The following is a 23,312-nucleotide window of genomic DNA, read 5'->3' on the forward strand; positions in this document are numbered from 1 at the left end:
AAAATTATACAAAGGAAAAATATTTGAATTTTAAAAATAAATTATAAGTTTCATTATGATATTCAATTACATAACAGGTCATTCATTTGAAATGAAAAATATGTAATAATAATAATAATAATAATTTATATAAAGAAGATTCAAATTTGATATAAAAAAATTAAATATATAAATTATATTTGTTATTTATAATATTTATATTGTGATACAAATTTATTTTTAAATTTTCATATTTTTTTTAAAATTAAAATAAATATAATAAAATGATAAAAGATTAAAAGTTTAAATAAATATGAAAATGATATATTTTAAGATATGAGAAATTAAAAAAATATTGAAGTAGATATAAAAGAAAATGTAGAGAGATAATATTTAAATTTTAAAGACAAAATAAACATTTCATTCTAATATTTAGTTATTATATCTTTGGATAATATACATCATTCATTTAATGTAAAAAATATATATATTAAAAAACACGCTTGCATCTTGGGAGAAAAAATATTTAAATTAGAATAAATGTGAGAGTGAAAAAAGTAACATTTATAAAGCTTAAAAATATTTAAATTTTAATATTTATAGAGTGATATAAAATCATATATATTTATAAATTGAAAGAAGTTAAAGAATGAAAGAAGTTTTTTTTTTTTGTAAAATATATTTTTTTAATAAGATAATATGGTTATTTTAATTTGTATAAAAATATATATAAAGGGAGGACAAAGGATTACTATTAAGAAAAAAATATTAAAACTATTTTTTTTTTACAAATACTAGCCGGAGAAGTGTTTCTATATTTTTTTAAAAGAATTTTCGGTGAAAAATGATGATAAAATAATATTTATATATATATATATAATTTGAAAATTTAGGACTTAGGATTTATGATTTAGGATTTAGATTTTTTTTTGGAAGAAAAATGATGATAAACCCTAAATCCTATATAATAGTATTACGGTGGAATAAAAAGTAAAAATTAAAGATTTTTTTTAAGCATAACTAATTAATGATAAAATAGGTTAGTTATTCCATTAGTTGAGAACAAGTATCTTTTTTAAAAAGAGAGAGAAAGAGAGAGATGAAAGAAAAAATAAAGGTACAATAATTTTAAGAAAAACAAAGGATATCTCTTATAAAATTCCATAGTATAAATATATATATATATATATATATATATATATAATAAAAATAAAAGGTTTGAGCTTCATTTACGATTAAAACACCAATTGCATGAATATGTGTAAGTTTCAACTATATTTTATCAACACTAAAAATGAGAATTAGGTTCGAGTAATTTGCACAAGCTCTATTATTTTATTTTTGTTTATATTACATGTATATGTTGTAGTGCACCTAGGAAGCCTTATACACTCGTGTTTTCACATTGATACAATATTATTCACTTTAGCTTAAGTTATTATAGTTTTACTTTTACTCATTACACAAAATGCTTCTCACCAATAGAAACATGTGTGTTTATAAATTTTAATCTTCTTGTTATATCAATGTGAAAATTTGATTGTATCCTAACAATACCTTTTATTAGAAGCAATCATATTCAAGTTATATAGGATTACTAAGAGTGAAAAAATTATCTCCAAATATTTAACATAATTACATACTTGTGACTTGAAATTGAAATCACTAGTTAAGCTCAAAATCCTACAAATTTAAGTCTGATGAAAACATTGTAATTAAAAAACAAAAACTATAAATGTAAGGCTAAAATTAAATGAATAACTATAATTGTAAGGCTAAAACGTGAAATGTTGAACTACAATCCTTCCTTCTAAAGCTCTAGAACAATATTGGGAGTAGTAAGATTGAAAAGAAAAGTAAAGGAAGTGTTGTTGGGGCTGTGTTAGGGAGTCTGGGGTACGTGTCAGGAGATGGCATGACACATTCATCACCATTGAATGAAATTTTTCTAGGAAAAGTCCACCCTTCTTTGAAGCTAAACTCTCCTTCATCTTTATGCAACAACACCTCTGTTTGTACATTCCCATTGACACCATGTGTCAACAACATGTCATTATAGTATGGTAGCCCCCAAAACATTCCTATGTCATCTGAAATTTATACAAAATTAACACAAAATTCTTTGATATTCCATCATATTTTGTTCAATGAAGAATGCTATTAATGAAGTAACTTACTAAAATTTCCATAATTTTGTAGGAGTTGGTAGTTGAAACTAAAAACTTGGGTTACGCTTTGCAAGTTGGGGTGTAACACCACCAAATTCCAATGGGAATAGTTTTTGACAAAGTTGAGGTTTGTGATTGTGATTTTAACCCGCCAATGCTTTCTGTAACTTTGTTTCACATGCCAGTGAATACGAATGGGGCACATATGATGTGAACATCTGATAATTGGTGGTGCTACTTCTCCGCGGTTTGTTTGTGGTAGTTTTAACACTGAAGTCTTGTCAGAACTGAAAATTTTCAAGTATCAAGGACATTAGAATAAGACCCCTTATCCATTAGAAGCCAACTTAGCACTTCATATAACCAAGAGTTTGAAACAAAATATGAAATAAACAATAACAACAATGAATCATACAAATGGATGATGAAGAAACTCCATAAAGAAAATCTTTCATGCATAATTCTATATCAACTCTAGATCTTAGTCATTCCTATCTTTCGATGAGAATAAACTCCTTTTTGTCGGATTATTAAGTGATGAAGAAAATAAGGCAATTTAAACTAGCTAAACACAAAGCTATAAAAATAGGGAAGCAACTTCCAAGCACAAAACAAAAAATTACTTCACACAATCAGCTCCGGGTAGCCCCTGGCAATTACAACTGCATGTTGGGCAAGGAACAATGGTACTATTATAGAATGCAGACAAGGAGACACAACATTTTGGGGCAGGTGATGCTAGAAACTGGGAGTAAATACAAGTCACATTCCATGTCTCTGCAATGAACCACAAAAAAATGTGACAGTTAAACAACATGCTATTGAAATATACATGAACAAATGAAACGTGATGGCATAAAGCACACATAATTTCAACAAAATAAAAACTTTGAAAAAAGCATTGTCAATTGAGATATAGCAAAGCATGAGAGACTTATTTGTTAACAGGTGAAGAACTATTATAATCATGTTCCTAGAGACATGATCAAATGTATTACTTGATTAGCCATAAAACTCAAACTATCTGGGATACATATGCTATGTTGCAAACTTTTAAACTCCAACAAAAAAAAAGGCAAGTCCTTGTTTAAGTTACAAGTTAAAATCAACTTTATAAGGAATGTTTAACTAAAGCATTCAGTACTCACCCAAGACTTGTTGCCATCGATGTCCATCTTTGGTAAACTTGGTTGGCGATACTTGAAATGGTGTCCCACAACTATAGCCAGAAACTCCAAGTGTGAAATTTTCTGGCATGCTAGAATTGGAAGTTGATGCTTTAATGTAATTCATTTGGAAGGTTGCACCATGTTTGGAAACATCTTGTGTCATAGATGTTAAAACCCCTCCTTTACAACAATTTGCAGATTGCATGTTATATGGGGTTCCAGGCATAAGATCAATAATAACTGGCTTTTTCTGACAACAATGAGGTTTCTGTTGTCCTCTAAATCTTGTGCAATTTCCTTCCTCAGTTGCCTCTGCTCCCAACATTGCCCATATCACCTCATCACCTTTCCATGCCCAACCCAATTTCCAACCTGGCTCCTCTATGTGGCGAAATAGTTGGAAGTTGTATATTGATACTTTTACCTACAAGCCATACATAAAATTTGTTAGTACTTACAGGGATGAAATTATGTTACATAGATAATGGTATAATCTCAAATTAACATATTTATCTTTTCGACGCATTGCATAAGTGTTGGGACGATGCTTTGTTCAATTCAAAACAATGCATAAAGAATGATACACAAATGTTTCATTATTAAATGTAATTAATTAAAGGATAAAATTGCATGCAAATAGATTTAGTTCTTTGTTAGGATTAGAGTTTCACTTTCATAATACGAGCAATAAAGAAATTTATTATAAGTAAAACTAGAATTATGATTAAAGAATTACTCCAAGAGTAGCATAGTTATTGTATTTAAGTTTTGTGCTTAATTAAAAATGAAAAAAAAAAACAAAAAAAGACACAAGCAATCTAGTCGATCCATAAACATGAGTTATGTGACCACAAACCTGCAATAAATGAGTCAAGTTCAAATAGTTAATTACTAGAATGGCATCATATACTTCTAAAGCAACATATAATATGATTTGTTGACGTGGTGTGAAGTGATTGGAAGTAAACCGAGGGAGAGCTAAAAGTGTATTGAGTTTAACGGTAGTTGAACATAAATGCAAGTACACATCTCCATCATCGTTACCTTAAAAATATAGAAAATCCACCGATATTTTGATATACTTTTATTTAGGTATTTATTTCATCCTATTATTGTAATGACATTAAATAGAGTACCCCTTTTTTATTTAAATTCTTAAATTTGTTTGCTAAAAAAAGTAATATAACTTCATCAAATTTTCCCTTCCCCAGTTTAGGTTGAGCTGATTTAGTGCGTGTTCGAAAAATATGTTTAAAACGTGAATTGAATAATAAAATCACGTCGAAATAGTTAAAATTAGCAAAAAATACTTATTATTGCTTCTAAAATATGTGGATCAAATTGAATTTATCGTGCAACTAAACATGTTGTTAGGCAGCCTTCTCAACGGTGATGGTAACCTCACTCAAAAGAGATTTTTTTAGAAATTAGATACAAAATAAAGCAATCAAAAATTAAAAATGCTTACGTCGAATGTATCCCCATTATCTGACAAAAAATCCCATGTGACGGTGATGTTCCCAAAAGGATCCAACGAATCGTATCCATCTGTAATATTCCCAGTCATAAATAAGCAGAAAATTAGTGATTATAAAAAAATAGTAAAATAGAAAGAAAGCTTTGGGGGCTTACAAGAAGATGGAGATATGAAGATGATGATAAAGAAGAATATGAAAATGAAGATGTTGTTAGCCATGAATGACAAAAAATGGGTTCATGTAACGAGATATTTGATCCTCCTTATTCTTCACAAACAAATTTAAAAGAATCGAGTTTGGTGGGACTGTCTTGAAACTTGGAATGCAGATGTAGAAAGCTAGGGAGAATGAAACGCTCAAAAATCACCAAACTCACGTAGTAATGGGAATGCGTACGTGCTCATTAGTTTTCTCTCTCATATAAGAAAAGGAAATTAAGGTTACATTTAATTTATATACTAATACTAAAACTTATATGCAGAATCTTAGAAATCGATTGTGTCAATTTTCCAACTAGAATTAAATTTTTGTTTTATCAAATTAAAATTTTAATATTGATAGAAGAACATAACTAAATTATATACTACATTTTTTAGTATACCATGAACATATCACATACATGTTTTCATTAACAATGCATGATATACTTTACATCTCATCAATACATTCTTAAATGTATCAATAGAAATATTGATCGTATTGATTTTTCAATTAGAATTAAATTTTTATCTTATCAAATAAAAATTTCAATGTTGATAAAAGAACATCATCGAAATATTTACTGCGTTTTCGAGTATACAATCAACATATTACATATATGTTTTCACTAACAATGTATGATATACTTCACATCTTATTAATACATTCTTAAATGTATCAATATAAATATTAATTGTGTCGGTTTTTTAACTAAAATTAAATTTTTATCTTATCAAATTAAAATTTCAATGTTAATAGAAGAACATCACTCAATTATATACTACATTCTCGAGTATACCATCAACATATTACATATATGTTTTCATTAACAATGTATGATATACTTCACATCTCATCAATACATTCTTGAGTGTATCAATAGAATTATTCATTGTGTGATAGCCATTTGTAAACTTAATTTTTTATCTCTTAAATATGTTTTTAATTTACTAAATAGGAAGATTTTTTTCATTTTTTTTATAATCTATTACTTTTTTTAAAAAAAATCATATCATTTTTTCAATTTTTTTATTTTGTCTACAAAGTTTTTTTTTTAATTTATCATTTAATGTATTTAAATATCATAATTTTTATTTGACTTATTTTCATAAAATATACAAATATTTAACAGAAAAAAACAAATGAAATATTATATATAAATAATTAAAAATGAAGATTAAATTATATTTTAAAAATATCAAATAAAAAGTTGTGATATTTAAATATTAAAAACATATTCAAGATTTTTTTATTGGCTTTAAATTTTTCTTTCGTAATCAACGAGTCACCATATACAAAAAAAAAAAACTATTATAATTACCACAAAAGAGATGTTAATTTAGTCCTAAATGTCAATTTACTCCCAAGTTTTAAAGTTAGTCCACTTATTCCTACAATAATGGCTCTAGGGATTTCAGTGCGCACACAAAAAATAAAAAATAAAAATAATAGCCTAAATACTTTTTAACTCACCTAATGAGATAGCTCAAAATTCTCAAGATGGCTAGACCACACATCCCACTTAATAAGTGAGTTGGGACAAGATTTAATGGGGTCAAACCACGCATTGTGATTATTTTATAATTATTTTATCTTAGCTATTTTAAAAAATATTTTCCATTTGATTTGACTTCAATCTTCACATTCAATTTGGCTTCAGTTAGGGCATCTTCAACTTGACCTTGGTGGAGACATCTTATCTTAACTTCATCCAAGACCTTTTTAGCTCAAGCTAAGACAACTTTCCCATGACCTCAACTAAAACATCTTCAATGTAACTTCGGCGAAGTCAACTTTAGCTTGACCTTGATTAGATAATGTTTGGGTCAACCTCATCCATGACATTTTTGGCTTGGCCTAAACAAGGACATTTTTTGCTTCGTCTTGGCCATGACATCTTCGAATTGGCCTCAGCTAGTGCATCTTCAACTCATCTTTAGCTCAGCCTCATTAAGTAGGACATTTTGGGTTCGACCTCAATGTGAACATCTTTGTTTTCAACCAAGACATATTCAATTCGATCTTAACTCAAACATCTATTGGACATATTCAATGTGCTAAACACTTATGTCTCAACCTTGGTTGTGACATTCAACTTGACCTCAGTTAGATAATCACGTTTTCAGCTCGTTCTCACCCATGACACTTTTGGTTTGGCTTTGGCTAACACATAATCAATTTGGTTTCGATTAAGGATATTTTTTGTTCAACCTTTGTTGTTAGCTACGATATCTCCAACTCAATTTTGATTAGTAACTAACCTCGACCATTAGCCTAGAAAATCTTAAGTTTTAGCTATGACATTTTTAACTTGACATCAACTAGGACATCTATCAACTAATATGAAAATTTCTTGATTTTATAAACTATTATGATAGAATCTTCAAAATTGTTTAGGGGGCTAAAGTGAATATTTACTCCAAAAAATAATATCAAAAATCAATAAATTACCACATTAATTATCTTGATCCTGCACTAAGCCACCAAACCCTGCTTCTCTTAGATTTCCTTGAGCACTACCATCCACGTTAAGGGCTACCCAAGGAGACTTCGGTGGCTCAGTCACATGCCTCTAGAACTGTGATGTTATCAGTCCAATTCTACTCCTTTCAAAAGCACATTGAATATGAGCGTGCCATGCTTGAATTGTCGCCACTTGAGAAATGATCTCAGCCTCTTTTCCTTTAAACACCAGTTTATTACTAGAAATCCAAACTGCCCACGAAGTGATAAAAACAATACTACCATATTTGGACCCCAGATTAACAAGCCAATCTCTCATTGTCTAATTATTCTACGGTTGTTCATGAAGCCTATAACCCAGACTCAGCCAAACTCTATAAGCATGCACATAATGTAACAAGTAGTGAAGCATGTATTCACCATCATGCTCACACCCTAGACATGTGTTGTCCAGAATTATACCCTTATGTTGTAGTATGTCACATGGTAATGAATCCCAACATAATTGCCATATAAAGAATTGAATATTAGCTGGTAACCTTGTATGCCAAATCCACTTCTAACCATGTGAAAAAGGAGCCTCTAGTTGAGCTAGAAGACCGAATGCTTCCCAGAAAATCCTTGGTTCACGTCCATAAATCTATAACCCCATTTACCAAGTTTACTGGCAATGTAGAGATCTCCTTGCGAATCTCGTCAGGGATTGAAGTAGCCATCTGGTCTAGTCTCCATACCTTTTCCCTACACACATCAACCGCCCTCAGATCCCTATTACCAATATGAATACAAGGATTCTTGCACCAAGAGGTGCCTTATCTAGCCATAAATCAAACCACACTCTATTGGATCCATCCCTCAACTACAACTTGAAACCCTCATCAAGCCAAGATAAAACCTTTCGCAACGAACTCCACACTAGAGAACCCACCATTTTACCAGCCAAAAATAGATGTTTCTCTTTCAGATACTTGCATTCTACAATCTTGCAATTCTGACACCCAGCCCATCCCTACTCTTTGATTTGGTAATATGTTTCCAACCTACCAAATGAAGACCTCTTTCTCCACTTCCCTTCCGAGTAAAATTTTTGCAAGACTTATCCAAGAAATGACAAATCGATTGTGGAAGCCAATTTAGCCGTATTTTTGATAAGTAGGGATTATGGACAACATAACATTCATAAGTGCAACCTTGTCAGGTTTATTCAACAACCTACCCTTCCAAGAAGCCAACTTAGACGTCATCCTCTTTATAATTTGGCCATAATCCCCCCTCTGACTCCTTCCACTTATCCTGCAAAATCCCAAATACTTCATCAACCTGTTTAAACTTGATATTCATAATACTAGGTAACTTTTCAACCCTATTTCTCGACATAGCTTTGGCCGTGAAAACCTGTGACTTATCCAAATTTACTTTCAACCCTAAGAGCTCGTAAAATTCATTCAATACGTTTATAATAAGCCTAGCTTGAGATGGTTTCGCCTTAGCAAATAAAAGAACATCGTCAGCAAAAAAAAAATAACATCGTCAACCTTCCCTGTGGCATCTGAAAGGGAAACCAATGGCTACTATACACCTCCTTCATAATCATAACACCCAATCTCTTCATACATAGAACAAAAAGATATAGAGAGAGTGGATCCCCTTGGTACAGGCCTATTTTTGGAAAAAATAATTCAATTTACTGCCATTCCACAAAAAAGAAATTGACGTGGCTATGACTCTATGCATTATAAGAAACACTATGATCTCCGAAAACTCAAAAAATCCTCAATGTTTGCTTTAGAAACTACCAATCAACCTTATCATATGCCTTCTCTAAGTCTAGTTTTAAGATCATACACCATTTCTTCTACTTGGATCTCTTCATCAAATACATCACTTCCTACAACACAATTGTATTATTTTTTGTACCTCTCCTAGAACAAAATTGCTTTGGATAGGGATGACCATGTCAGAAAGGAATGGCCTCAATCAATTTACTAAAAATTTGGAAATTAATTTATATACCATATTGCACAATGATATGGGTCAGAATTTCATTAACTTTGTCGAGTGGTCTACCTTAGGTATCAATACTACCAAAGCTTTCGCAAGCTGCAAATCAAAGGTTCCCATTTGGAAAGTCTCACTTACTAACTTCCACACATCATCCCCAACCACATGCCAAAACATCTTAAACAATATAGGTTGAAATCCATCTGACCAAAGGGCCTTATACCCTTTCATACCCATCAACATTTTATGCACCTCCTTTTTACTAATTGGCAGTAATAAAGAAGATCGTCCCTCTGACAAAAAGTTTGAGACATTATGAAACAGTGGCAACAGCAAACGCAAGTAATAGAGAGTAATATGTAGAATGGAATAAACTCTGTAATGGTATTATTTACTTAGTGTGGATTTCTTACAAGAAAACGAATACTACTATCAGTATAGCAGTAATTACAGAGCACCACGACGAACAGAAATGCAATGAAATGAACCCCAAGAGAGAGGAAGGTTCTACCAACAATTCCCATTTATGCCTTCTCTCTCCAATCAGCCTGATCTTTATATTATTTGCCTTGCCAAACATATTCTTCTAACCGTACGTTGGTTATTTTGGGTCGCGAGCTTTTTCTTATTTTCTCATCATTTGTATCCACTGCCACGTGACCACTACCAGCTGTCCCCACATTCTCCTGATTTGTCTTTTCTGTAATTGGCTTCATTACATTTCCTCCCCCATTAAGAACAACCTTGTCCCCAAGGTTGAATTCTGGAAATGCAGATTCTAATGCAGTGTGATCCTCCCAAGTTGCTTGAGTGTTATCCAATCCCTCCCATTGGATTAAGTGCTGTTGAACATGCTTAGTGCCCTTGATAATCACCCGAGACTGAAGAATAGCAGCTGGTTGTAGTACTGGTTGTGCATCATTGGAAGTGATAGGTAATGGAACATAAGATTGAGAATGATGTCCCTTACATAGTTTAAGCTGTGAGATGTGAAAGACTGGATGAATCTTAGCAGTCTCAAGTAACAACAACTTGTAAGCAACCTTGCCAATTCTTTCAATAATTGGGAATGGGCCAAAGTACCTCAAACTTAGTTTCTGGTTCTTCCTCAAGGCAACTGAGTGTTGTTTATATGGTTGTAGCTTGACCAACACTTTGTCTCCAACATTAAACTCCACATCTATCCGTTTCTGATCCGCATTTTTCTTCATTATTTGTTGAGCTCGATGAAGATTATGCTTAAGTTTGGACAGAATGATGTCTCTCTGCAACAACTGCTCCTGGACTGAAGTCAAATCTGCTGGATCAGGCACATATTTGACTAGCTGAGGGGGATCTCTTCCATATACTACCTTAAAAGGACTCATACCAGCGCTGTGGTGATAGGAAGTGTTATACCAGAATTCTGCCCACGGCAAGAATTTGAGCCACTCTTTCGGGTTTTGAAATGTAAAACACCTTAAATACATTTCCAAACACTTGTTTAGAGCCTCAGATTGTCCGTCAGATTGAGGGTGATAAGCAGTTGACATGCTAAGAGTTGTGCCACTCAACCTAAATAAGTGTTGCCAAAATTGGCTAGTAAAAACCCTGTCTCTATCTGAAACTATGGTTTTTGGAAATCCATGTAGTTTAACCACAGTAGTCACAAAGCTTTCTGCCACCTGCTTGCTGGTGTAATCTGTTTTCAGAGGAGAGAAATGACCATACTTAGATAGCCGATCCACTACTACCATGATTACTGTGAAGCCATGAGATGAGGGAAGTCCAGTGATGAAATCCATAGCTATGTCCTCCCAAATCAAATTCGGAATAGGGAGTGGCTGTAGTAACCCCGAAGGAAGAGTATTAGAGGTCTTTGCTTGCTGGCAAATCAAGCAATTTTGAACAAACTCTTTAATAACAACATTCATCCCTTGCCAATAAAATTGAGAAGAAATTCTAGCCAAAGTTCTGGAATAACCAGCATGACCACCTGTGGCAGAACCGTGAAACTCCTGTAACACCTGTTGGATTAAGGAATGATCAGCTGGAAGAACTAATCTTCCTTTCCAAAATAGAAGACCCTGCTGAACTGAATAATGAGGATTGGGAGGCTGGTTTTGCAAACAAGCATCCATAATCATTTTTAGTTTGGCATCTGCAAGAAGTGCTTCTTTCAACCTTGGAATGAAGTGTAATTGAGGTTGAGAAAATGCCATATAAAAAGATCTAGAAAGGGAATCAGCAGCAACATTATCTTTTCCCGGTTTGTATTCTATAGTGAAATCATACCCCAAAAGCTTGTTCAACCAATTCTGCTGCTCGGGGTTCAAGAGTGCTTGATTAGTAAGACTTTTCAAGCTTTTCTGATCTGTTCTTATGATGAATTTGTGACCCAGCAAATAATGTCTAAATTTAGCCACTGCTTCTGTAATAGCATAGAACTCTCTCATGTAAGCAGATTGTCTCTGCATCCTCGAATTCAATTTTTTTGAGAAGTAGGCTATAGGATGGGATTCCTGACTCAAAACGGCACCTACTCCTAACCCCGATGCATCAGTTTCCAAAACAAATGGTTTGGAAAAATCAGGGAGGGCCAACACTGGGGCTTCAGTGATGGCTGTTTTAAGCCTCTCAAAAGCTGCAATCGCTTGTGAATCCCATAGGAAGTTATCTTTCTTCAAAAGATTGTTTAGAGGGCCAGCTATGGACGCATAACCCTTGATAAATCTTCTGTAGTATCCTGTAAGTCCCAAGAACCCTCTCAATTGTTTAAGATTTAGAGGAACAGGCCAGTTCAACACTGCTTGGATTTTATCCTTCTCCATTGCCACACCCTCACCAGAAATAGTGTGACCCAAATATTCTACCTGCCGTAATCCAAAGGAGCATTTGGAAATTCTTGCAAACAACTTATGCTGCTGTAATAGTTTCAGAACCACTTCTAAATGTTGCAAGTGAGAGGACCAAGATGAGCTATACATAAGGATATCATCAAAGAAAACTAAGACAAACTTTCTAAGGATACCTTGAAATACTTCATTCATGAGGCTCTGAAAAGTTGCAGGGGCATTAGTCAATCCAAATGGCATAACAAGCCATTCATATAGGCCTTGATGGGTTCTGAATGCCGTTTTATGTCTATCCTCCTCCTTCACCAATATTTGGTGGTATCCAGACCTGAGATCCAACTTGGAAAAGAAATTAGCACCAAATAACTCATCAATGAGTTCATCCACGGTAGGTATAGGAAAACTGTCTTTGATAGTGATGGCATTGAGGGCCCTGTAATCAGTACAGAATCTCCATGTACCATCCTTTTTTTTTACCAAAATAATAGGTGAAGAAAAAGGGCTAGTACTAGGGACTATAATTCCTTCATCCAACATGTCTCTAACCATTTTCTCAATCTGCAATTTCTGGCTATGAGGGTATCTGTAAGGCCTCACCTTGACAGGTCCGGATCCTGGTTGCAAGGGAATGGTATGGTTTTGAGACCTATGAGGAGGTAGCCCAGCTGGAATGGCAAAGACTTCCTTATATGTATATAGCAACATTGCTAGTTCTGGCTCTAAGTCAGTAGGAATGTCAATCCATTGATCCAATGGGGACAGAGGAGGTTCAATCTGCAAGGCAAACAACTCATCAATGGCATTGGTTTGTTGCATTCTCCTCATATGATTGAACTGGGCTGGAATAGGTAACGTGGCCTGGTCACCATGTAAAGTTACAAACTGATTGCCCAAGTAAAACTTCAATATCAATTTGCTATAATCTGAAACATGGGCACCCAAGGTAGCTAGCCAAGCTGCCCCTAAGACCAGATCAGCTCCAGAGACAGGTAAAAGATAAACAAGTAACTTTAAGACATGGCCTTGAATTGTTACTTCCAAGTCCTTAATCAATCCTTCAGCTACTAGAGCATTGCCATTCCCAACTAATACTTGGAAATCAGGTATGGGTTCAATTGGCAGTTTTAAACATTGAGCAATCCTGGGTTGCAAAAAATTATCCGAGCTACCACTATCAAGTAAGACCTGTACCCGCATACCCTTGATAGATCCTTGGAACTTCATCGTACCTATTCCAAAAGACCCTTTTAAAGCATTATATGATAAGTGATGCTCCTGTACAATCAAATTTTCCACAATATCTGAAATGTCAGGTGGGTCAGGTTGGATGTCAGTATTATCATCCTCTTCCAATTGTAACAACAGGTACTGCTTATTTGGGCACCTATGGGTTGGAGAAAATTTTTCATCACATGTGAAACACAACCCCTTCTCTCTACGTAATTGCATTTCAACTGAGGTCATCTTTTTAATATTGGTGTTTCTTTGATTGGTCATAGTGGTAAGAGGGGTAGGGGTCGACAATAAGGGTGGGAGATTGGAAGACTTAAGTGATTGGGTCAATGGTAGGCTAGTGTTTGGGGATTGTGTTTTGGTTTGAGGGTGGGGATAATATGTTCTTGGTCTAGGTAAGTATTTCTCTTCATAGAGCTTAGCTAAGGACACTGATCGAAGCAATATGGTCGGAGATTGTGCAATAACATCCCTACGAATGTCTGGTTTAAGGCCACCCACAAAACAGTCCAAAAGAGCCTCAGTGGTAACTCCTTGTACACGATTAGCTAAAGCTGTAAATTGAGCATAATAATCCTGTACATAACCGGTTTGAGTAAGTTTGAACAAATTTGATCGAGGTACTTCATAAGGAGAGGGCCCAAACTCCGATTCTAGAGCTCTAGTGAATGCAACCCATGACTGAAAAGCATTAGCTCTTGACATCATCTGGAACCACGGAACCACATCTTTGTCTAAATGTATCGCAGCTATGGTCAATCGTTGTGCATCAGGTGTATGGTAATAATCAAAAAATTGTTCGGCCTTGAAAATCCATTGGAGAACATCAGATCCATCAAAACGGTGAAAATCCAGTTTAATGTTGCGAACCTGAAAGGGTGGGTTTGAAGAGCTAGACTCCACCTGCGAAACGCGTTTCAGCATCTCCTCCACCGCTGATTCTATCGTTTCAAAACGGGTCGAGTACTCCTTGTCGCGGGATTCCATCATTTCCAACAAACGCTTCATATCAGAGGCGAGGTCCTTCAGGCGCGTGTTTTCCGCCATCTCTCAACGAAAGCACCAATGAAACAGTGGCAACAGCAAACGCAAGTAATAGAGAGTAATATGTAGAATGGAATAAACTCTGTAATGGTATTATTTACTTAGTGTGGATTTCTTACAAGAAAACGAATACTACTATCAGTATAGCAGTAATTACAGAGCACCACGACGAACAGAAATGCAATGAAATGAACCCCAAGAGAGAGGAAGGTTCTACCAACAATTCCCATTTATGCCTTCTCTCTCCAATCAGCCTGATCTTTATATTATTTGCCTTGCCAAACATATTCTTCTAACCGTACGTTGGTTATTTTGGGTCGCGAGCTTTTTCTTATTTTCTCATCATTTGTATCCACTGCCACGTGACCACTACCAGCTGTCCGCCTGTCCCCACATTCTCCTGATTTGTCTTTTCTGTAATTGGCTTCATTACACATTAACAACACCTAAGCCCCTTTTCCTCGACCCTTCTTGAGTACAAAATAATTTTTTCAAGAACATCATTGCCTCCTCCTTCAATTTTCTCTGGCTCCATGCACCAATTCCTCGAGGAAAGCAACAACCCATGTATATGATTTATCTTCCTCCTCATGATAAGCCTTTAAGTATGAAAAAAAGTATTTATGCTTCCCAACCTGATCCATTTCTCCTTAGACTTCTAGAGCCACATAGTCTCTTCTTGAAAAAGAATCTATTCATACTCCTGTAGCAACACTTGTTGTAGCAACGATGGCCTTCTGAAATCAACCTTCTCTAAAGACCTCTGAATACCTCTCAACCTGACTTTTAATTCCTTCTTTCTGCCAAATATATTCCTAAACACCTCTTTGTTAAAACATACCGACTCCTTCTGGACAATACACAAATCTGTATAAACATGTCCCTCATTTTTCTATTAGGCTTATTATACTAGCGAAGGATAATCCTTGTGCATGCACCATCCTGCCTAAAACCTAAATGGGCGATCCACCGTTACTGCAACCTGTTGATAGCATCGTAATAGTATAGGATTGTGATCAGAATGAAGATGTATCAAATGCTCCACAGTAGCCTTCAAAAATAAATGACACCATTCCTTATTGAAATACTTCGATCCAACCTCCAAGATATATTGAACGACCCACCTACACCTTCTTTACCACATAAATTCTATTTCAAAAAATTATAGATTAATCATTCTACACTTATCCAAGCTAAGCAGAAACTTATTTGCCCGACTTTGAGAGAACACACCCCTTGCTTATTTAGATGGTGGCCCTATATCATTAAAGTCCCCAATCATGACCCATGGAGTATCAATGTGATCACAGAAACCAAAATTTCATATTTATAAAATTCAAATATTAAATATTTCTATTTTAAAATAAGAAAAAAATGACATATTAACAATTATGACATGAACGAATGATATCGTATTCAATGTAAAGATTTCAAATTAGATTAGTTTATATTTTTTCCCCCACATAAACATATAAAAGTTCATTTTTAGTCTTTAACTTTAAAAAGTTAATTTTTTTTTATCATGTGTCAAATTTTATTTTTGTCATTAATTTTATTAATTTAATTTAATAATGATGTCTAGTTAGTACCTCTACTTTTGTGTCTTTAAATTAGTATGTGTAGGTGATTGAGAGTCACTATTAAATAGATTGACAGAGTTTTGTGATAAATATTTTTGACACATTTTTTAAAATGTAAACCAAAAGTCAACGAAATAAAAATTAATGAAATAAAAGCAAAGTTATATATATTTACATGAAATTTGAGAAACCTAACCATAAAGATGATATTAAATAATTAAATTATTGAATTAATTAATCTTTATTTAATAAAATTATTATATAATATAAGTATATATTTTTATATCTAATATCAATTAGTCCTGTTCTTTCTTTTTATCTTCCTCTCCATATATGAGCTAACTCATTCCATGTGTAAAAAGCTAACATATTTTTAACTAAACTAAATTAACTTTATCCAAGTGAGAAATATATTGCCTACAACTCCTAATCCAATTAACAATTTCTTATGATAAAAAAAGTTAACTACTTTATTACCTTTTTCTTTTCTTTTTTAATAGAGTGACGCGTCTTTCTTATTTTATGATAAATGTCTTTTTATGTTTTTTTTTTTTTGAGGGAATGTCTTTTTATGTTGAACTATATATATCAACGTGTTTATATAATTAGTCATTCAATCAAAAGACATTTTCTCAATTGATTTGATCCATTTTCAGATTTCTTTGTCGACGTTATGTAAAATAAAATATTTATAACATTATTAAAATTAAATTTTGATTAAATTGTATTAATAATACTTTTTATTACATTATTGTTCAATTATAATTGACCATATATAGTAAAAATGTTGACTTTTAATGATTATTTTTAAATTATACCTAAAATAATTTTTTTTTTGGTAAATACCTAAAATAATTTATAATGGGTTAATAATATAACTTTTTTACTCTAACAGTGTAAAAAAATAAAATTCTTAAAATAGCTTCTGTCAATTAATTAAATTTCTACTATTTTCAACTAAAAAATCTTTCAAACAAGATTTTTATTTTTTAGTTACCATTTAAAATAAATTTCTATAATTTAAAATTAATATTTAGTTTGGATTACATGGAGAAGATAGAATTCTAAGTTGACGTGGCAAGATCCAGCATGGCACGAGTCTATTGGTTCAGTACACGTATATTTCCAAACGCAATTATTTATTTATTTATTTGCAGAAACATTTGACTAAAAGAGAATAAAAGTGTTTATAAAACGCAAACAATCCTTCACTTTGTAAATTGTAAATTGTAAATCAATTGAGAAGAGAGAATGGATGCTATTGATTCAGTGTTCGATCCGCTCAGAGAATTCGCCAAGGACAGCGTCAGGCTCGTCAAGCGATGCCACAAACCTGATCGCAAAGGTGCTACCCTAACCCTAATCCTCTTTTATTCAAATAAATAAATTTCGAATTTTTGTTTTCTGGATCTTGACTTTTCGGTTGCATTTGCTATTGTAGAATTCTCTAAGGTTGCTGTGCGTACCGCCATCGGTTTCGTGGTGATGGGATTCGTGGGATTTTTTGTCAAGCTCATCTTCATTCCAATCAACAACATCATCGTTGGATCTGGTTAGGTAAATTTATATTCTTTCACAAAATACTTTTTTTTCGCATGTTGTTCGTTTTTTCTATACTTGGATCTCTATTTTTTGTATTCTCTAGTTGGAGATTGTGATCTGAATTTTTTCATTGGGAATTTTTAAATTCTTCTAATTGGGACGGCTTATTTGGTTGAGTGGTTATTAAAAGCTATTGTTTCAGTTGTTTGCTGTATCTTTGAACAATTTGATATGGGTTTAATGTTAATAAGGGAATTAAGGTAAAAATTGAAGAAAAGTATATTTGGGTGCTCCGTTTGGTTACAGTTATGGTGTGTCGGGCATAATGTATTGGCTTGTTTGAGGTTTTTGTTCGATTGACGTTGGAAAATAAGTTCTGGTTGGCTGCTTATTGTGCAATTTGTGATCCACTTATTTTTTGGCTGCTTTTTTTGTCCTCGTCAGACCACTCTTTAAATTGCATGATGAAAAAGGACTATAGATTGTCTACTTAACTTCTTTCTACAGATCAATAAATATTTTCTTCTTTCTGGAAATCGATTTCGTTCAAAAATCGATTTTGTGTAGTCTACACCCAGGGAAAAAAAAACTGCATTGGTACATGAATGAGATGATGCATGATTACTTTATCTGTTTTGAAATGTTGGCCATTTTGTTGGTGAAACTATGTGTCTTGAGCAAAGTGTGCAAAAATGAATGATCAATAACCCTTGATTATTTCCGCAGGATGAGGGAATTGCAATCGCCTCAGGAATTCAAGTTGTCAAACAAAAAGTGTTCCCTGACTTAATTGTAGTTCTGCTGTATTTCATTTTTGGGTTACCCCATGTATCTTATCTTCGGAAGCATTATAGGTTTATTTGAAATGTAAAATTTTATTTTTCCATGAGTTAGACCTTGGCACATTGTTTTTGATTTAGGAAAAGGATGAAAAAAGTAGTTGAGAAATTGGGATTTGGTTTTGATTCTTTGTTAACTTTGCATTATAGTATTTTAAAGTAATAGATAGGAAGGTTGAAGAAATACATACTCGTACATTTAGCAAAGATATCAATACCCATTAAAGAGATGGAATTTTTATAAATCGATGAGGCAGGAATAAAAGAAATTTAGACGAACTTGAACTATTTAATTTGTGATTGGGAATATTAGTGGTAATTCTTCTTCATCTTATCTTAATTTATACGTAAAATATGTTAATTTTTTGAAATTAAATGTACAATAATTATGGCCAGGTTTTAGAACCAAGATTACATCACAATCTGTTATGTAATTTGTTTAGTCACAAGCTGGTGGTGTATCTGATTAACCTGCAATTCAGTTGAGTGGAGAGGAGTATGAGATGATCATGGTTGCAATTCAGTTCTTTTTTTTCGCATCCAGAAATGGGTTCCCCTAACCATTGATGTAACCCGTAGCTCCATTACTCCTCAAAACAAGTACCCATCAATAACAAATTGTGACACTAAACCACATCCACAATACTTACCCAACTCTTTGTGCAATTAATTGGTCTCATTTGCACTTTATTCCATATCCACAATTGCAGTATGAATCTCGTGGTCTCTTGAACTATGAATGAAGTTTCGCCCAATCTTCTGCTGCAATTATTCACATCCAACCATAACTTGTCACAAAACTATAGTACAGTTTTGCTGCCATCTCGCATAAAACAACCGTACAGTTCCCCTTACGTTGTGTTGAAATCCATGACCATCATGAACCTCCCTCCCGAAAATGGATTTTTGGTGTTAATAGGTGAATCACACATTTAAGCATTCGCTTAAATTGGTGTGGGTAGATGAAAATTGGATGACTCAGAAGTCTGTTTTTCACTCTGATTTACCCAATGTCAACCATTTTAACAGTTAGAATTTGATCTTGATTCATGTCAATGGACTTTCGTCATTAGTTTGTAAATGCCTTGGTAAAATTTCACTACTAAGCCTTGAACTTGTGTTACAATCAGGGTGATGTGTGACTTACCCCAAGTGGAAAAAAAAGGTTAAATATCTAAAAAAATGATTTATGTAATTGAAAAATTGTGCTAATCATCTTTAAGTATATAATTAATTGTAAAAATAATTTCCTTTAAATGTTTAACCACACATTCACTTGGTCTAAATTAGACTACTCCTATATTGAAATCTTGAAATGAAATATCTTCCCCTTTCTCTAAAACCTTCTCGTGCCAAGAAAATGTATATGTGATACAAATAAAAGGCGACGAAAGTGAATTTTAAAAATCTGTTCAATTGAATAAAACAAGAACAATTGAAGTATAGTTGAATCGATATATAACTTGTTTTTGTATAATTAATTAATATTTGATACACAATTAATAAAGAATCAAGGTAAAGGACACCAACAAATCAAGACCGGGCCACCACTACAAACAAGAAACCAAACAGAGGAGAACGATATATAAATATAGTAATGAAATTTGCACATAAAAAAACTAACACGTCTTAACGGGGGAAAATAAGGTTTTTAAAATATCAAAACAATAAAAACACATTGTTTCAACCTAATCTTTATATTTGTTTTTATTTATGATCTCAACTAAGTAAAGAATAAAAATAATTAACGTGACATGAATTAGACGAGAAGAAAGAAAAAAGAGAAAAGAAAAAGTTCGTATTTATGAGCAATAAAGCTTATATATTCCCTGTCTAGTGCCTACTCAGGTCCTAGAATTGTTTGGAGAGGCAACCGCATAAGGCTCATGTATAATAGGGCTCAATTTAATGTATATATATATATATATATATATATATATATATATATATATATATATATATATATATATATATATATATATATATATATATATATAATTAAGTTATAATTTTATATCATATTAAAATAAGATAAATTATTAATATAATATAATATAATTTTATGTTATATTAAAAAAAGTGTGCTAGCATTTCTCTAAGAACAAATTATGTACACTAACAAGTACATAAATTGTGTCAATCTTATATTGTTGATTTTAGTGTCAAAATGATAAATAATCAAGTAATTATTTAATTAAGTTCAATAAATGAAATTAAAAATAATTAAAATCACAACATGATTAAATGAGATACTTGTTTTAATTTAAGATTAGCATCTTTTACTGATCTTTGAACAACTTCGATTTGACATCGAAGTTCCTCATTTTCTATTTCAATCCGTAAATAAAAAATTATTAGTAAAGATGCATGATATTAAATAATTTCAACTAGTATGATAGTGTGATCAAAACAGTGTGATAAAATGCTCCTAAGAACAAATTATCTGCACTAGCAAGCATGTAAATTCTGTTAATTTCATATTGTTAATTATTTAACTTAAGTAGAACACTTAAATAATTATTGAACTCAAATAAAACACATTTATTATACAAACTTTTATAAATTAATCCACACATGTTTGTGTGCTATGGACGAAATTAATATTTTATAATTTATTTTATGTTTTTAGATGATATATAATTAAATTTATATAATGTTTATATTAATACTGATTTACAAACAAATATTGTCATGTATTTTTTTTTATAAAAAAAATACTAATATTCTTCGACATAATTACTAAATCAATTATATTAGTGACTAAAGCAAAATTTGGTTAGAATTGATATTTCATTCCTTAATTATTTTCGTAAAATTATAAAAACTTATATTTTTATAATTTAAAACTAACCTCAAGATTGAATTATAATTAATAATATAAAAAGATGAAAGATCTAATTAAAATTATTCTAAAACATTTAAAGATCAAATAATACATTAAAAACTCACAAGTTAAAATGCATGAAATATTAGTACCGACTTTGTCCCTAGCTACCCTTCCATTTCCATACGTAACACTAACAATCACCTTTGGCTTGGTACGAATGTTAGTAGTGCATGCCTTGCAGGCCAAAAACAAAAACAAAACAGAATGAATCTCCATATTTTTTTTTTTATATTAAGCAATTAAACCATTTTATTGACCAAAACAAGTTTGACGACTCAGCGTTTCACAACGATTCAACTCACCTGATCGAATCAGACTCGGCCAAAACTTGCTTTATGGTCATGGAAACAGCAGCATCTCCCTCACCCTCTTCTTCTTCTTCTTCTTCTTGTGCTATACACCGAATCCTTCTCTGCCTGTTTGCACCAATACTCATGATAAGCTTCCTCTTCTTCTTCCTCAACCACACCAAAACGCATCTCCAAAGGGGAAGAAACCTCACTCCTTCCACCAAACAACTTTCCATTCCCAAAACAACATCCCTTGCCGAAGGCCTTTCGTCTTCATTTTCCGACACACAACGTGCGGCACATCGTACCAACTGAGAGATCGTGCCAACCATGTTACTGGGCACTGCTACTCTCGTGTCACAAATTTTCATCGTAACATGTTCCTCCATTAACCCAATCGCCCACTCCACAACCGAAGCCGGCGTTTTGCACACATCCATGGCCTTTCTTCCGCTTACGATCTCCAACAAAACCACACCCAAGCTGAACATGTCGTTTTTCGTGCTCAGTTTATCTGGGGTGGTGTAACACGGGTCCAGATACCCTATCGTACCGGCGGGTTGACTCACTGAGTCAACCCCTTTCACCGCGAGTCCAAAATCCGCCAACTTTGCGTTCCATTGGGAATCGAACAATATGTTGGAAGACTTTATGTCTCTGTGGATCACCACAGGCTTCCCTTCGTGAAGAAACTGCACCGAACGAGCGATTTGCATGGCGATTTCAACGCGTTTATGCCACGTGGGTGGAGTTTTATTAACATGGAGCATGTCATGGAGGGTGCCATTGGGCATGAGATCCATCACAATCACTTTCTGCTCATAGCTAGTACTAGTAGTGCCTAGAAGATTAACCACGTTAGGGTTTTGGCCTAGAGAGGATAGAACTCGGATTTCGTTTTCGAGCTTGGAGTTGTCGTGAAGAGATTGAAGGCCTTGGGAGGGTTTCTTTATAGCCACCAATCTCTTGATGTTATCTTTCAACACAACGCCTTTGTAGACCATGCCATGGCTTCCTTTGCCTATCATCTTTCTAGGGTTGAAGTTTTCTGTTGCTTTCACTATCTCTTCGTAATCAAACTCTTCCATTCTCTTATCACTCTTTCTTCTTTCTCGTCATCTGGGGGTTGCTTTGTGTTTACCAGTTTAATTTACACCATCAATGGAATATGCAACAGATTGACATGATTTGTTTTACAAGAAAGAGATACCAAAAGAAGAGAAAGAAATATGGAATAAGATTCTTAAATATGTAGAGAAAAGTAATCATGATATATATTATATATAAATAATACAGAAGGAAAAGACTTGTAAGTATAAAGTTTTATATTAATCACAGATAAAAAAAATGTTATGTAATTTTACTTTATCATTTCATCACTGTATAATAAATTTATTGATTTTTATAGTAGTTATCTTATATAATATTTATATATACTTATATGTATATACATTTAACTCAATAATGTAATCTTTTTTTATCTGTTTAGTAAGATGAGGCTTTGAGTTTCGATGTCCAGATGCATGATTAGCTTTTTGTAGTACCCAGGGAATAAAGGTGCTTTGGGACCTAAGAAAGAATTAAAATGAAAATTATTATGATGGATG

The 23,312-nt window shown here is 32.9% G+C and overlaps 3 protein-coding genes across 4 annotated transcripts; 1 reads left to right on the plus strand and 2 right to left on the minus strand.

Moving 5' to 3' along the window:
- Window positions 1-1,589: 1,589 nt before the first annotated feature.
- Window positions 1,590-5,243, minus strand: LOC109803885 (COBRA-like protein 6). Its single transcript, XM_020365554.3, has 6 exons — window positions 4,949-5,243; window positions 4,785-4,864; window positions 3,296-3,740; window positions 2,771-2,924; window positions 2,157-2,434; window positions 1,590-2,069 (listed from the first exon to the last, which is right to left on the minus strand). The coding sequence occupies exons 1-6, from the start codon at window positions 5,010-5,012 to the stop codon at window positions 1,798-1,800; spliced, it is 1,293 nt and encodes a 430-aa protein (XP_020221143.2). The 5' UTR covers window positions 5,013-5,243; the 3' UTR covers window positions 1,590-1,797.
- A 12,090-nt stretch (window positions 5,244-17,333) lies between these two features.
- On the plus strand, window positions 17,334-18,637 carry LOC109804224 (protein transport protein Sec61 subunit gamma). The gene is made up of 3 exons (XM_020366016.3): window positions 17,334-17,492; window positions 17,589-17,704; window positions 18,416-18,637. Exons 1-2 carry the CDS (start codon window positions 17,399-17,401, stop codon window positions 17,702-17,704), a joined length of 210 nt encoding a protein of 69 aa, XP_020221605.1. The 5' UTR covers window positions 17,334-17,398; the 3' UTR covers window positions 18,416-18,637.
- A 106-nt stretch (window positions 18,638-18,743) lies between these two features.
- LOC109804223 (Protein kinase superfamily protein) lies at window positions 18,744-22,952 on the minus strand. Of its 2 annotated transcripts, none has more exons than XM_083067629.1 (2): window positions 21,718-22,952; window positions 18,744-19,290 (listed from the first exon to the last, which is right to left on the minus strand). In XM_083067629.1, exons 1-2 carry the CDS (start codon window positions 22,791-22,793, stop codon window positions 19,155-19,157), a joined length of 1,212 nt encoding a protein of 403 aa, XP_082923755.1. In that variant the 5' UTR covers window positions 22,794-22,952; the 3' UTR covers window positions 18,744-19,154. The 2 variants fall into 2 exon arrangements, with proteins under 2 accessions (XP_082923755.1, XP_020221604.1); XM_020366015.3 differs by lacking the exon at window positions 18,744-19,290 and adding an exon at window positions 21,424-21,589 and having other exon boundaries at window positions 21,718-22,950.
- Between the last annotated feature and the right edge of the window lie 360 nt (window positions 22,953-23,312).

The sequence above is a fragment of the Cajanus cajan genome, chromosome 1 (genome assembly GCF_000230855.2).
Source record: "Cajanus cajan strain Asha chromosome 1, NIPB_CcT2T_4, whole genome shotgun sequence".
NCBI classification, from domain to species: Eukaryota; Viridiplantae; Streptophyta; class Magnoliopsida; order Fabales; family Fabaceae; genus Cajanus; species Cajanus cajan.